Source organism: Trichechus manatus, unplaced genomic scaffold, assembly GCF_000243295.1.
Source record: "Trichechus manatus latirostris isolate Lorelei unplaced genomic scaffold, TriManLat1.0 scaffold00041, whole genome shotgun sequence".
Lineage (NCBI taxonomy): Eukaryota > Metazoa > Chordata > Mammalia > Sirenia > Trichechidae > Trichechus > Trichechus manatus.
In genome coordinates, this window is record NW_004443977.1 from 737,507 (window position 1) to 752,376 (window position 14,870).

The 14,870-nt window shown below is 36.0% G+C and overlaps 1 protein-coding gene across 1 annotated transcript in view; it reads left to right on the plus strand.

Annotated features, from left to right (window-relative positions):
• The window catches only part of UNC80 (unc-80 homolog, NALCN channel complex subunit), a 212,710-nt gene that overhangs the window by 84,289 nt on the left and 113,551 nt on the right, over positions 1-14,870 (plus strand). The window contains exon 21 of the mRNA XM_004376376.3: positions 2,112-2,284. Within this exon, the coding sequence (XP_004376433.1) occupies positions 2,112-2,284 (173 nt within the window). The remainder of the gene's footprint in view (positions 1-2,111; positions 2,285-14,870) is intronic.

Below are 14,870 nucleotides of genomic sequence, written 5' to 3' on the forward strand. Positions count from 1 at the left end.
AAAGCAGAGAATACCAGAAAGATGTTTACCTGTGTTTTATTGACTATGCAAAGGCATTCAACTGTGTGGATGGTAACAAATTATGGTTAACATTTCAAAGAATGGGAATTCCAGAACCTAATTGTACTTACAAGGAACCTGTATATAGAACAAGAGACAGTCATTCGGACAGAACAAGGGGATACTGCTTGGTTTAAAGTCAGGATAGGTGTGCATCAGGGTTGTATCCTTTCACCATACTTATTCAGTCTGTATGCCGAGCAAATAATCCAAGTAGCTGGACTATATGAAGAAGAATGGGGGCATCAGGATTGGAGGGAGACTCATTAACAACCTGCAATATGCAGATGACAGCACTTTGCTTGCTGAAAGTGAAGATGACTTGAAGCACTTACTGATGAAGATAAAGACCACAGCCTTCAGTATGTATTACACTTCAACATAAAGAAAACAAAAATCCTCACACCTGGACCAAAAGCAACGTCATAATAAAGGGAGAAAAGATTGAAGTTGTCAAGGATTTCATTTTACTTGGATCCACAATCAACACCCATGGAAGCAGCAGTCAAGAAAAGAAAAGACACATTGCATCGGGCAACTCTGCTGCAAAAGACCTCTTTAAAGTGTTGAAAAGCAAAAATGTCACCTTCAAGACTAAGGTGCACCTGAACCAAGCCATAATGTTTTCAGTCGTCTCATATGCATGAGAAAGCTGGACAATAAATAAGGAAGACCAAAGAAGAATTAATGCCTTTGAATTGTGGTGTTGGCGAAGAAAATTGAATATACCGTGGACTGCCAAAAAATGAACAAATCTGTCTTGGAAGAAGTACAGCCAGAATGCTCCTTACAGGCAGGGATGGCAAAACTTCATCTTACGTACTTTGGACATGTTATCAGGAGGGACCAGTCTCTGGATAAGAATATCATGCTTGGTGAAGTAGAGGGTCAGCAAAAGAGAAGAAGATCCTCAATGAAATGGATTGACACAGTGGATGCAGCAGTGGGCTCAAGCATAACAATAATTGTGTGGATGGCGCAGGACCAGGCAGTGTTTCATTCTGTTGTACATAGGATTGCTGTGAGTTGGAACCCACTCGGGGGCATCTAACAACAACAACAATGTCGAACTATATTCAATATTAAAATCTTATACAAGAAAAAATTAAAAATATGTTGGAATATGTATACTATAAATTATAGAATGTTCATGAGATATTGAAGCCTTTAAAAATGTGCCTGGAGATAAAAAGACAAATAACAGTACTTTGTATTATTCTTCCTCAGTGTGTGATTCTTAGACTTTCTGCATCAAAATCACTTGGAGTGTTTATTAAAAATGTACATATCCCCCAGACCTCTAGGAGTACGACCTGATAGTCTGTATTTTGATAAGCTCCTGACTGATTCTCATTGGTAGGCAGTTTAACTGTAGAAAAATGAGGGGGAGGGACAGATCAGTGGCTCCCTGACCTCTGGCCACAGAGTAGGGTCAGGCTGGCTGCATCAGAATTAGCTGAGATTTTCTGAGCACAAATTCTTACACCCACCTCCGAGGTTCTGATCCCAAAGTTCTGCATAGGATTAGGAACTTCCTAGGTAACTTTGATGAACAGCCAGGCCTGGAAATCCTGGAGTTAAATGACCTCTAAAGTCCTTTACAACCCCACTAGTCCAGAGATTCTTTGCAGTGTAACTATGAGAAAAGATTTTTGCTTTTACCACAATGCCGTCCTTGATATCAATTTATTGTAACAGATCTAAAATTGCAGTGATTTCATCTTCCATAAAAGCAAAAGTTAGTGGTTGATTACAAGAAGAACCATTTTAAACATACCAAGCGGTCTTACCAGTTGTTAGAGAGAAGACCTGGTAGTCAGACGATCAGACCCTGTATTTGCATGCTTATGTAAAACACTGCATTTTCATATGCCGCGAGTCACCAGGTTCTCAGAAGTCTGGGTATGTTCAAATCAAACATTGGGGGGATGGAGGAAGTTTTTGGACTTACACTACAGAAAACACATTGTTATATCTTTGAAACTTTTTTTAAATCTGTAATCACTACAGTTTCTCTCCTTTCTTCCTCCACCATTGAACAACACTTACAGGTTGCCATAGTTTTGACGACCATCTTTCTTCCAACCAAGATGGAGGAAAAAGCAAAAACGTGGTGAACCTTGGAGCAATCAGACAAGGCATGAAGCGGTTTCAATTTCTGTTAAACTGCTGTGAGCCAGGGACAATTCCTGATGCATCCATCCTGGCAGCTGCCTTGGATCTAGTAAGTTGTTGGAAGAATTTGCCCCACTCTATTCCCCATTCCAGTTAATACTGTTGAAGGAGGTAAGCATGAATCCCTAAACCTAACCCTAACGGTGAGTTTATGTTTGTTTTTCTTTTTCTCAGCATTGGTGGCAAAAGGGGAAAAATAGGTGTGAGGTGAGAGAAAAAAAGAAAGGGAAAGAAATCTTAATAAATACGCCCTGGGATATTTCCGTGTAGTATAGTATGTATATTGTTAAAAATATGTGGAGGATTGCCTGGGTTAAAGTCAGTCTGACATTTTCTAGCTGAACCTCTGTAAAATGAGAGTAATAATAATAATAATATAATACCTACCTCCAAGGGCTCTTGTGAGGATTGAGTGGGATATTGGATGTAAAGCCCTCATCATAGTACCTGAGATATAGCAACTGCTCGATAAAGTAGGCCATTCCTATTGCATTGTTATTAGTCTTATATCTGGCATGTATTAGTCCTTTAAATTCTCTAAGTCTTGGTTTCATTATCTGTAAATAAGAGGAAAACTATTAAACAAGGAGAAATTGAAATTAATTGTGCAGAAGAGCTTAGAATATTGTATTATACACACATGAGGGATTCAAGAGTATATAATGGATGTTGTTTAGAAAATGTGTTTGTCAGGTAAACTAGGCCCAGATGTGACTTTTGAACTCAGCTTCTCCGTTTCCTTTATTTACCTTCTGGTTTATAAACTCTTCATCACTGTATAAACATTGGATTCAAAAATACCGAGAATACTCAAGGAATAAACGTCTTTTATTTTAATTTTATTAAAAGAAAAACCAAAATAGATTTTTATTAGAGCAAAAAAATGTGAAGCCTGCCTCTAAATGCTTCCTGTTCCAGGTTTTATGAAACATGAATAAATGACCACTGGCCACTCATATTTTACCTTGGAAAGTCATCCAAGACTTATAACATAGTTCATGACATTCCTCTTGGCATGTGCAGCTTGTGCTCTCAGGATATTTAGTGACCAGCAGGAAATATGGCTTCATGTAAGCCTGAAATACACTTACCACTTCTAATGACCCAAAATAATGACTTATCATTCTATGAGTTTTCACTCTGTTTCCCATTGCTGGATATTGGTCTTTGAAAATACTTTTTTAATTGAGAAATGTGAAATGTGTATTGATGTATTTTATACTTGATAGTTTAAATGTGATTAAGGAAGTAAAAATAGCGGCAGAAGCTAACTTAACAATTGTCAAATGTACCATAACAATTGTGTGTTGGCACTTTACAGGTAGTTTAAACTAAAGTGTTCCAAAGGTACTATCATATCCATCTATATCTCAACTGAAAGTCACAACGACTTTAAAAAAATCTTTAGACAAAATGAAGCATCTAATTTCTCAGGCAACTGCCTGATGAGATTAAGGAAAAGCATAATAATAAACCAAGTGATTTCAGTTTGTAGTTGAAATGCATTTCATAGCTGAAAAATTGAGAGAAAGATACAGGCATAATAGCATTTTGGGATAATAGCATTTGAACAATTAGTCAAATAAGCACCTGCTAGCAGAGTTGATTGATTGCCCCCTATTCACTGGAACAGTCTAGGCCCCACCCTCTTTTCAGATTCCTGAGCTGAAATCTCTGTGTAACACTGTATCATATAATGTTAGGAACTCTAGGGAGCAGCAGCTCTTTTCACTTACACATTTTTCACATGAGAGAAAGCAAGCCCTGAGAGCTGAGGCGACTTTGCTGAAGGTTATATAAGCCAGTCAGTGATAAAATTGGGCTCAGAGAAGAATCTTCTATTCCATTCAGGACTCTTTTACCAACACCATATGCTTTCTCTGTAACAAGATTATTTCAGTACATCAGAATGAATATTTCTGTATACACTGAAAATAAATGTATATGGTCTCATGCAACAAAGGATATCGTGATTGTGAATGATTTTTAGTGGTCCAGAAAAGCATATGAATCTTTTTTAAAAAAATTTTTCCTTATCATGTGAATACCTAATGAATTCATAATAGGAAAACATGGAGATTTTCAACTTTGGAGATTCACACCACACATTCACCCTGTAAACCAGTGATTCTTAACATTTTGGGGAACATAGACTCTTTTAGAATTGGATGCAAACTACAGAAATTCTCCTAAGAGAAGTGCACTTATAGATAAAATTTAGCATATGATACCAGGAGTTTCATATACTTCCCCCCAAATCCATCTGTGAAACCCATGTAATAATCTCGACCCTAATTGATGTGTTATCGCTGACAGAAACAGACTCTTTCATCAAATAATTGAAATTATTTTAATATTACTCATTGATGGTGTCAAAACAGAAGAAAATCTGTCATAACTGCTTCCTACATGGTAAGCTCTTAGGATTTATATAAAAAATGTGGTCAAGCAAGAAGCACAAGTCTTGTCACAAAGAGAGCAACATACTAGGGGATTTGAAAAATAATCCCAATAACATGATATGTGAACAAATTAATACTGACTTCTGAATGGAGATTACTGTAAGAGGAATATTGATAAACTCTTTAATAATCAAGTCTCTTGAGTGTTTGGATTTTTCTCTCTCTCATCAAATGAGTTCATACCCTGTCTGATTTCCAACTATTATAATGCAGAAAATACTCAGAGTTTTGCTACAGGGGTTTCCAGCTACAAGTACACTCTATTCTTGACTGGAGCATCTCTCCCAGTTTCTTGACTCTTACCATTAAGTTGGGCTGGACTTCATAGAAAATTAAAAAATTTCTTTTTCTTCCCCAAAATGAGGCTATGACCACATAGTTACCAGATCACTAAATACTCCTGATTCCTTTCCTAAAGAACCTACTCTGGCCCTACTACATCTTCTCAATCTTATAAATCTCATGATAAGAAACAGAATGAAGTAGGTTTTGATACTTACAATCAGTGTCTTTTGTACCTCATTGTAGATGTCCACTGATAGAGTAGCCTGCATTGGGTGGTAATGAACTCTTTTAACTAGACTGGATTCAGTGGGGGCAGGTGTAGATGGGGCTCAAGCAGTGGGTGCTCTGTAGGAATTCCTTTCATTCCTAAGAGTCTTTTATTCTAGGTCAAGGCCAAGGAACACGCAGAGTTCAGAAGTCAGAATTCTACATATCAAAATCAGCCAAGGTTTAAAAGAGCCCAGTGATCTCCAGGCAAAGGGAGAAAATCCAGGTAGACCTGGTTAGATGAATAAAAGACATAGGTGATGATGGTGGTGATGATGATGATGATGGTGATGATGATGATGATGATGATGATGGCAGTGGTGGTGGTGGCATATGGTCATGGAGGATGACAATAGTAACATTTTCATTACTCTTGATGGCTTATTAACCACCTTCACATTCATTATCTTATTTGTGGGTATGAGAGCAAAGGATCAAGTCAAGAAATGATCATGAAATGAGGGCACACTTAGATTCAGTTTCTCAGTTCTGGAACCGTGAAGAAACTAAAATCGCTGGTGAATTCTGACAAATGGAAGGGAAATGTAGCTGCATGCCCTGTGCACTTGCATCAAAGTAGCATTCTTAGCCATGGTTACTGTCATTCGTCCAGGTGTGAAAACTGCAGTTGCTGGTATTTGTTGATCTGAGTTAGGAGCTCTAGGAATTGCTCTAACCTTCACCGATGTCTTCTGCTAAATGTAGTTTTAGTTTTTGTTTTGTTTAGTATTTGGTTTCTCCTTATATCTGATTCCTGTCTTTCAGGAATGCCTCATTTTTTAAATATATGTTATATATATTTAAATGTTTTATACGTTTTCCAGTACATTTATAACTTTATTCATATACATATGAGTGTAAATATATATGTAAGTATAGATATAGATATAATATACATATTTAGATGATATAGATGAATATATAGGTAGATAGAGATAGATGATAGATTGATGCAGATACAGATATAGGTACAGATAAAGACATTGATATAGACATTGACAAGGATGCTCCCATGTCATGAGATAGGATTTGGGGTAGGAAGGGAAAAATGAATGAGCTCAGTTCATGGTCATGTTCCAGGACAATACTTTCTCCTCTTTTTTGTTGTTTTCTTTTGTTGAATGTTGCGTTTATTTTTTAAGTACAATTTTTGCATGATGGTACCATTTTTATTGCAGAAGTTTTCATTGTTTTGTTGCCTTAATTATAGAATTTAAATGTTATTTTTTTAATTTGTAAGTTTTTTATGGTTAAAAATGTTAAATAAAAGCAATATTAGAAATGTCAGTGTTCAGAGTTTTGCTAATGTAAAGATTTTTCTTTAAGCTCAGCTCAGCTTTTCCTCACATTCTTTCTTTTTAATAGCTACAATTGTAAGATTTTTTTAAAAGACGTGCTTTAGAAAAGTCTCTTTTCATCTCTAGGTTTGTATCATCCACAAACACAAAAAGAAAAAGAAAAATTAAACATTTCAAACAAAATAGGCACTTCTGTCTGTTTTCTATATATTTCAGGTAAAATATCCTATTCTAATTTATCCAGTTGAATGTGTAACATGTACATATGTAGTGATTTTGAATTTATTGGTAATTTATTAGCATGAATGACACTAATAATAAGGTCAGTGTGCTTTAGGAACAATTCCGTGAATATAAGAAAGTCAATGGAATCATAGAATCCTTAGTCTGTGAACGGAGAAAGTCTAATTCTTGTTAAATTGCTTAACCTCATAAATAGGTAGATTTAGGAGGAGTGACTGTATCATTTTTTCCAAACCAGGCCACTTTTGAGAATGAAAGGGGGTGTTACGTTGCTGTTGTTAGGTGCCGTCGAGTCAGTCCTGCCTCATAGTGACTTTATATATAACAGAATGAAACACTGCCTAGTCCTGCACCATCCTCACAATTGTTGCTATGCTTGAGCCCATTGTTGCATCCACTGTGTCAGTTCATCTCATTGAGGGTCTTCCTCTTTTTTGCCAACCTCCTTCTTTACCAAACATGACGTCCTTTTCCGGGGACTGGTTCCTCCAGATAACATGTCTAAAGTATGTGAGAAGCCTTGCCATCCTCACTTCTAAGGAGCGTTCTGGCTGTACTTTTTCCAAGACAGATTTGTTCATTCTTCTGGCAGTCAACGGTATATTCAACATTCTTTGCCAACACCATAATTCAAAAGCATCAATTCTTCTTGGGTCCTCCTTATTCATTGTTCAGCTTTCACATGCATATGAGACAATTGAAAATAAGGCAACAGCCAAGAAATCCAACAACACATTGTATTAAGCAAACCTGCTGCAAAAGACCTCTTTAAAATGTTGAAAAGCAAAGATGTCACTTTGAGGATTATGATGTGTCTGACCCAAGCCATGGTATTTTCATGAAATGGGGTACTAACAATAACTACACCAGGAAAACAGACATAAACCAGGACCCTCCTGGGGAAAACAAGACATTTGGTCACCACAGGTGTGGTTCACATTCAGTCCCTTACTTTCAGGTTCACTTTATCAAATCTAATTCACTTTGGTACTTAACATCACAGGACTACTTGGTGACCAATACAAACGAGCTCCAATAAAGGAGGTAGAAATATAAGAGGGAAATATCAAAGCAAAATAAAACTGTTCTCTTTTAAATCCTAAAAAAGTAGAAATAACTCAGTTATAACTAAATTATCCCCTTAATTCTTGTGGTACTTCTATATTATTGAATTAAAAAAAAAAGGTTCTGTGAAATTTAACATAAAAAGAACGTATATCATAAATATGTACATTTAAAGGAAAAACATTTTGAAAGTCACATATCTACCACACATCTTTAAAAAATAGGACATTTTCAGTTCCTTTAAAGTTCTCTGTTTAAAGTGCCCTTACCTAATCACAAACCTCTACCTCCCAAAAGACACTGCTCTTCTGAACTTTGCACAGTGGTTGCGAGCTCGGCTGCTAACAAAAATGGTCGGCAGTTTGAATCCACTAGCCACTCCTTGGAAACTCCCTAGGGCAGTTCTACTCTGTCCTGTAGGATCGCTAAGAGTCAGAATCGTCTTGATGGCAATGAGTTAGGTTTGGTTTGTACTTTCTTTGTTTCACCGTATGGGTATGTATCCCCAATGAATATTTTGTTTTGTTTCATCTGGTTTTGAAATTCGTTTAAGTAAAATCATACCGTCCTACTTCTGTTGCTCTAAATTACATTTGAGTTCATCCTCGTTGATGTATATAGTGTTAATTCATTAATTTTTACAGATGAATGGCATTCCATTGTCTGAACATGCTGCAATTTATATATCCATTCTATGTTAGATGTCCATTTGTATTTTTTCAAAATTTTGGCTATTTCGAACAATGCCTCCATGAATTCTCTTGTATATGAGACTTGATGCACAATAGTTTCCTAAATACACCCAGGAGAGTAATTATTAAATTATATTTTTACTATATGATGCCAAAATCAATTTCAAAGTAGTTGCAATAACTACGAACAGGCACCAACAATGTAATAAAAGCTGCTAATGCTCTGTTCTTGCCAACACTTGTATTACTTGACATTTTTATTTTCATTAATCCAGTGCATTAAGGTAACGACTCTTTAATCTGCATTTCAATCTAAAGTTTGAAATTTCTTTTCATAGGTTTATTCACCATTCATGTTTCCATTTCTGTGAAAGATCCTGTTCAAGTCTTTCATTCACTTTTTTATTGGAGGATTATATTATTGCTAGTATTTTAAGGAAATATAGATAGAGTCAGTACTAATTCATTTTCCGTTCTTAACATTCATTACCTCCCAGTTTGTGACTTGTCTTTTCTTCATTCTTTATGGTGTATTTTAATGAAGAGAAAATTTTAATTTAATTCATCAAAATTTTCCTTTATGACTAGCACTTTTTGTGACTTACAAAATCCCAGAGTACTAGAGATATTCTTATATTTCCTTCTAAAAGTTTTTTACAGTTTTATCTTTCACACTTGTCTTTATTTAGAATTTACAGTGTGAATGGCATAAGGTAGAAATCCACTTTCTTTCTCTTCCACATGGAAAAATAATTATCCTAGCACCACTTACTGATACTACATCCTTTCTTTTATGGTGTGAAATACTGTCTTGATCATTTCACATATGCATAGGTGTGATTCCGGGACTTATTCTGTTCCTTTCCCTACCTAGCGCAAGTCAGTATACTCTGTTATAATAACTAGAACTTAAACATTACATAGCTAGTCTTGTCTCTGCTCTTCCTTAGGAATTTTATAACCAGCCTGTTAGGTTCCATGAAAAATCCTTTGATGTATTCTTGAAATAGCATTGAATCACAGATAAATTTAGAGATTATTGAAATTTGATGGAAATTCAGATCTCAATTGATTATTTTTGAGAAATTCTATTTTTTCTTAAGTCAATTTAAAGTCCTTTTAATTTTTTTCAGGATTTTTTCTATTCTACCTACATTTTCATATTTGTTGGCATAGTTGACCATCATATTTTTTTTGTTCTTAATCTTTGCAGCATCTGTAGTTACTTTATCTATTTTTATTTCTAAAATTATTTCATTTTTCTCTTGATTAAGCATGGAAGTAGTGTCCATTCTGGCCCCCAAATTGTATGGGAGTGTGGGCTTGTGGTTAGGAGTTCTCATAAAATACTTTATCCTTTTTTTTTTTTTTCCTTTTTGGTTCTACCCAGAGTCAAGGTCTAGTCAGGCAATCCTGCTTCTGTGGGCCAGGTCTTTGTCTCATTCATTCACTGAGGGTGTCTCCCACCTGGGATCTTGGCTTTATGTCAAAGTGTCTGACCTGACCTCACACTCTGGCTGAGCCTCAGTCATTTAACTTGTGAAGCCCATTGGAAACCAAGGCACTACTCTCCACAGTCAGCAGAAACCCTCAAAGCAAATATTCCTAAACTAGCTCACCCCCATGGAGTTGCATTTTCTCATAACTTCTACTCTCCAATGGTCTTCAACCTCCTTAGAAACAAAAACAAGATACGGAGGATTTGGAATATTTTATCTAGAATTTTTAGGGGTTGTAAATGAAGAAAACCTTCTCTTCACACCTAATCCATCATATTGTCAGAAACAGAAGTTCTCATTTGGTTTTTAAAATACTTAGCAAAAATATGAGTATAATCTGAGTAAGTGTTAAAATGACTAGTCACCCCAGACCATGTGCTGAGCAATAATGCCTGCCTCCAGCCTGACAATGGAATCCTCTTAGTTGCCCACAGCTACCGTAGAAATGGGCAGGGGAAGAGGCAGCCTGCCAGTTACTTAATGATCTCAGTCAGGCATAGACCACAGTATGGGTCAGTAATAAATACTGATTCACACATAAAATATGTCCTCCAGCAAACTAGGTTCCAGTGCATGCTAAGATCTATAGTAACAATCTATTCCCATTGGTTTTAAATAAACAGATATCCTGTACCAGCGAGTAGGTTTATATTTTACCATAAGGCAATAATAATAATAATAAATCATGTTATTCCCTAGTGGTGGACATAAAATATTCAGTCTTTAATAACAGTTTCTGTCCAGTATGATCATGTGAATTTTCAAAATCTGTCAGGGTTTCGTCTCACATAATGAGCTTAGATATATACCCGGGAAAGAAATGTGTTGCAATTATAATCTTCAATTAACCATTGTATCTTGGTAACAATATTTTCTAGGTCCCCGGGAAAAACAAAGCACAGCTGTTCGAATTAGCATCCCAATTCTCTGCTTCACTTTCATAAAGGAAACCTTCAATACACATACTGATCTTATAAAATTCAGGGGACCGTATGACAAAGGAAGTCATGGAAAGTAGCCTGATACTTGAAGTTTTCTAATTGTAGAATGTTAGAGAAACCCATACTGCATGACATCTTCATGACACTTTGTGATTTTTAGTGAGATGACTCTGTAATCATTGCAGAGAATACCTTACATAAGGTTGAACCTTATGAAATTGATATTAGACCATTTTTTGACCTTCAAATTTATAAATTTGATCTGGTTCAACCTAATATTTTGCTTTTCTAGTTAAAACTGATTCTTCCTTGTCTGGGAACAATGAAGTTATGATGTAATGGAATGGAAGCCATCTGTGGCATTATTGGACCATAAAGAGGTGATCTGGACAAGAATGTTAATAGAAAGAAGAAATTTAAATATGCCTACTTTTATTTCATGACCACCAGCAAAATTCTCTGTGGTATGGCAGTGGTGTCAAATTTTGTCTAGATGTTCACTTTTAACTATGCTTCTGATACTCTGTGGTTCTTTCCAGCCATGCAGCATTCTTCTGATTCATTTTTCTCCATTTGTGCTGTTTTTCTCTGTGATGTGAATCCATCCCTATCCATTATGTCATGCCTCCATCCTTTGCTGCTTCTTCAGATTGCACTGAGCCATAAGAAGTAAGCTCATCAAAAAAGGAAAGATTGACTTTCCTTTGTGTCCAGAGAGAATTCTTTATCCAAGTTATTCCATGCCCCTGCACTAAAATCAGTGTTTTCTAAACTATACTTTGAAAGGGACTTACAAAGAATAATTCCTCACACCCTCACTAGGATGCCTTGAATGCTGTTTCACTCACATTGTGAACTCAGCACTTGTTGCTGGCTAACTCTCTTCAACTAGGATGCACATTAGAGTTCTAAGCTTTGTACCTCAAGGGTTTCCTCAATTTTTCTGTAAAGTAGTGTGCACACTACAATACCCCAGAAACTAGAATGATTTGCTAAACATTTAAAAGGTCAGCAGTTCGAATCCACCAGCCACTGTTTGGAAACCCTATGGGGAGGTGCTACTCTGTCCTATAGAATTGCTTGCTATGAATCAGAATCAACTCGGCAACAATGGATTTGGTTATCTTGACTGTAGGACCACCAAATCTGCCTTCATTCACTAGGCTCATGAGGATTGTAATAAAAAGGCAATATTTGAATTAGTCTGTGTTTTCACCCCTTAATGTGGATGGACAATGACATTTCTAAATGCTACTGGGTAGTAAGATTTCCAAATGTTACTAGGTTTGGCTGTTTGCATGAATCAAAGCTCTTCAGATAATAACCAAACCTGCCTAGAGCCCTGGTTGCGCAGTTGTTAATAGCTCAGCTGCTAACCAAAAGGTCAACAGTTTGGATCCACCAGCCGCTCCTTGGAAACCCTATGGGGCAGTTGTACTCTGTCCTATAGGGTCACTATGAGTTGGAATTGACTCGACGGCAACGAGTTTGGCTTTTGGTTTTTAGCATAGTTAATGGGGATTATTTTCATATAGATCTCAATTCCACTTCCAAACTTAGGTTAGAATTTCCTAAGGCCAATACTTGATAATATCTGAGTTTTACTATGGATAGTATTTGAGAGCAGAGAATTGAAATTGCTTTTCATTAAAAAACACCTTGAGCTTCCTAAGCAACTGTTGCCGTTTTTAAGTAATATCTTTTAAAAATTGTTTTTTTCTAAATAAGGCAAGCCAATCTAGCTAGGAAACCTCACATACCGCAACTTGGACTATTCATTCCTCTATGGTTACTTCTCTCGTCTGCCGTCTAATATGTAGGGGCAAGAAAAACATCCTCTACTCCATACATTTGAGTTAGGTTAAGCTTCACCTTTATTCACTCGAAAGAACGTGGATTCACAACTTAATTCTATTCCAGCTGTGTTGTTTCTGGCTTGCTTCCATTAAGCATTGAATCCACCTTGCTTTATATTGGAAATGTGTCACAATGTTACAGCCTAAGAATAGATTTACTTCATTTGCCTACAGACTGGCATTCTTTTTTAGAGACAGATGTTTCAGTCTTTTTCAGACATAGATTAGCATATCTGGGATGTTTACTAAAATAAATATTTAAATACAAGAAAGAGTATAGACATTTAGTCTGAATATTATGATACTGTGATATTGATGGGCTTCATGTACAAAGTCATCTGATCATTTGCAATCTCAAGTCTTTCTATCCCTGTGACCTACTTCCGAGTCTTGGTACCCCTGCAATTGATGATAGATTCTCATCATTAGGATCCATCTTGTGTTAATGATAGTTTTTCACCGTTAGTGCTCATCTTGTATTCTACATTTTGACTTCTGTTAACTTTTCATGTTGTGAAAATACATGATATGGTAAAATTAAGTCCCTACATAAATCTGTTTCTTATTGGATTCCATGATGGCTGCATATAAGACACAGGTGATGAGGAAATGCTTACTAGGCTAACTCGTCCACTGTGTATGGGATACTGTGGTATTCAAAAGCAAGAAGTAACCAACTCTGCTTTAAAGGGGAAGGGACTAAGGAAAGCATCCCAGAGGAGAACTAACTCTTAAAAGTTAAGTAGGAATTTGTCAGATGGAAAAGGAGTTAAAAGGCTCTGTAAGCCAGGGAAACAACATATGCAAAAGTACTGAGACACGAAAAGCATGTCATGTCTGGGAGACTAACTAGTTTAATATAATTGGATCATAGAGCACCTGAGATGTGGCTAGAAAGGGAAAGCAACCAAATTGCAAGGGTTGGGTATCTTTATTAATTACATAATTGAGGTGAATGGAGCCTCTAATAGATTTTTAAATAGGAAATGGATGTGATTGTGTTTTTGTGTTTTAGAAATTAATATTCCATGGGAATAATGTCCCATTTTAAATAGCTACTTTTTACCTGCATGCTAGAAATCACCTTTTACTGAGAATTATATAAGTAAAAATTAAGACAATAGAGATACCAAAGAGGAACTAGCATAAGTTTGGGCATCAGAGAAAACTGGGTTTGAATCCTATGTCTACCTCTTCCCAGCTGTATGATAGTGGATAAATTATATCTGGTCTTTGTTTTAGTTGTTGTTGTTGTTTTTAATCTTAAAATGAGGCTCACACAGTTGGTATGAGAATTAAGTATATAATTCATAACAGTTAACTGCACATTATTGATACTCAGTAACTATTAGCCTCTATTTTAACATTATGGAGCAATGAATTGTTAAGAGTGCCAGTGCTTAAAATGATGAAAAACCATTTAAATTTGAAAACCTGTGGCTAGTAAACAACCCTGAGGTGATGGCTGATATTGTGATATATTTTTTTTAAAATTAGCACAAGTCAAAATACACATCAACAGTTAGTATATATTTTTCTTAGGACCTAACCTGTTGTCCGTCTATGGGAAACCGCACACTCTTCCTTCCCTTTTTTTTGGCTTTAAAGAGACCAGCAGAGTACCTGAGCTTTACTAGGGTCTGAGTGTCACCTAAAAGCTATTACTTCTTTTATTTTTTCAAGCACATCTTGGCATGATGTAATGGAGCCATCTTTTTTTTTTTTTTTTCTGAAGGAATACTGTTTCTCTTATTTCAATTAAATAATTTCTTCTTTGTCGAATACTTTCGATTGAAACCAGGCCTCTCTATTTTAGCAGAATTTGGTCTGTTATTCATGACAAAGTGCAAAGAAAGACTAACTCAACAAAATCTAGTAAACACTAACTTCTCTCCTTAGCCAAAATGTGGGAAAGCAATTGTCCCCCTTGAAGCATGTGGATGGTCATAGACAGTAGAATATTGCTGGTGGCAATATCACTGCCTACCTTCTTGTTTAAAAATGACTAGTTTATAAATTGAATATTT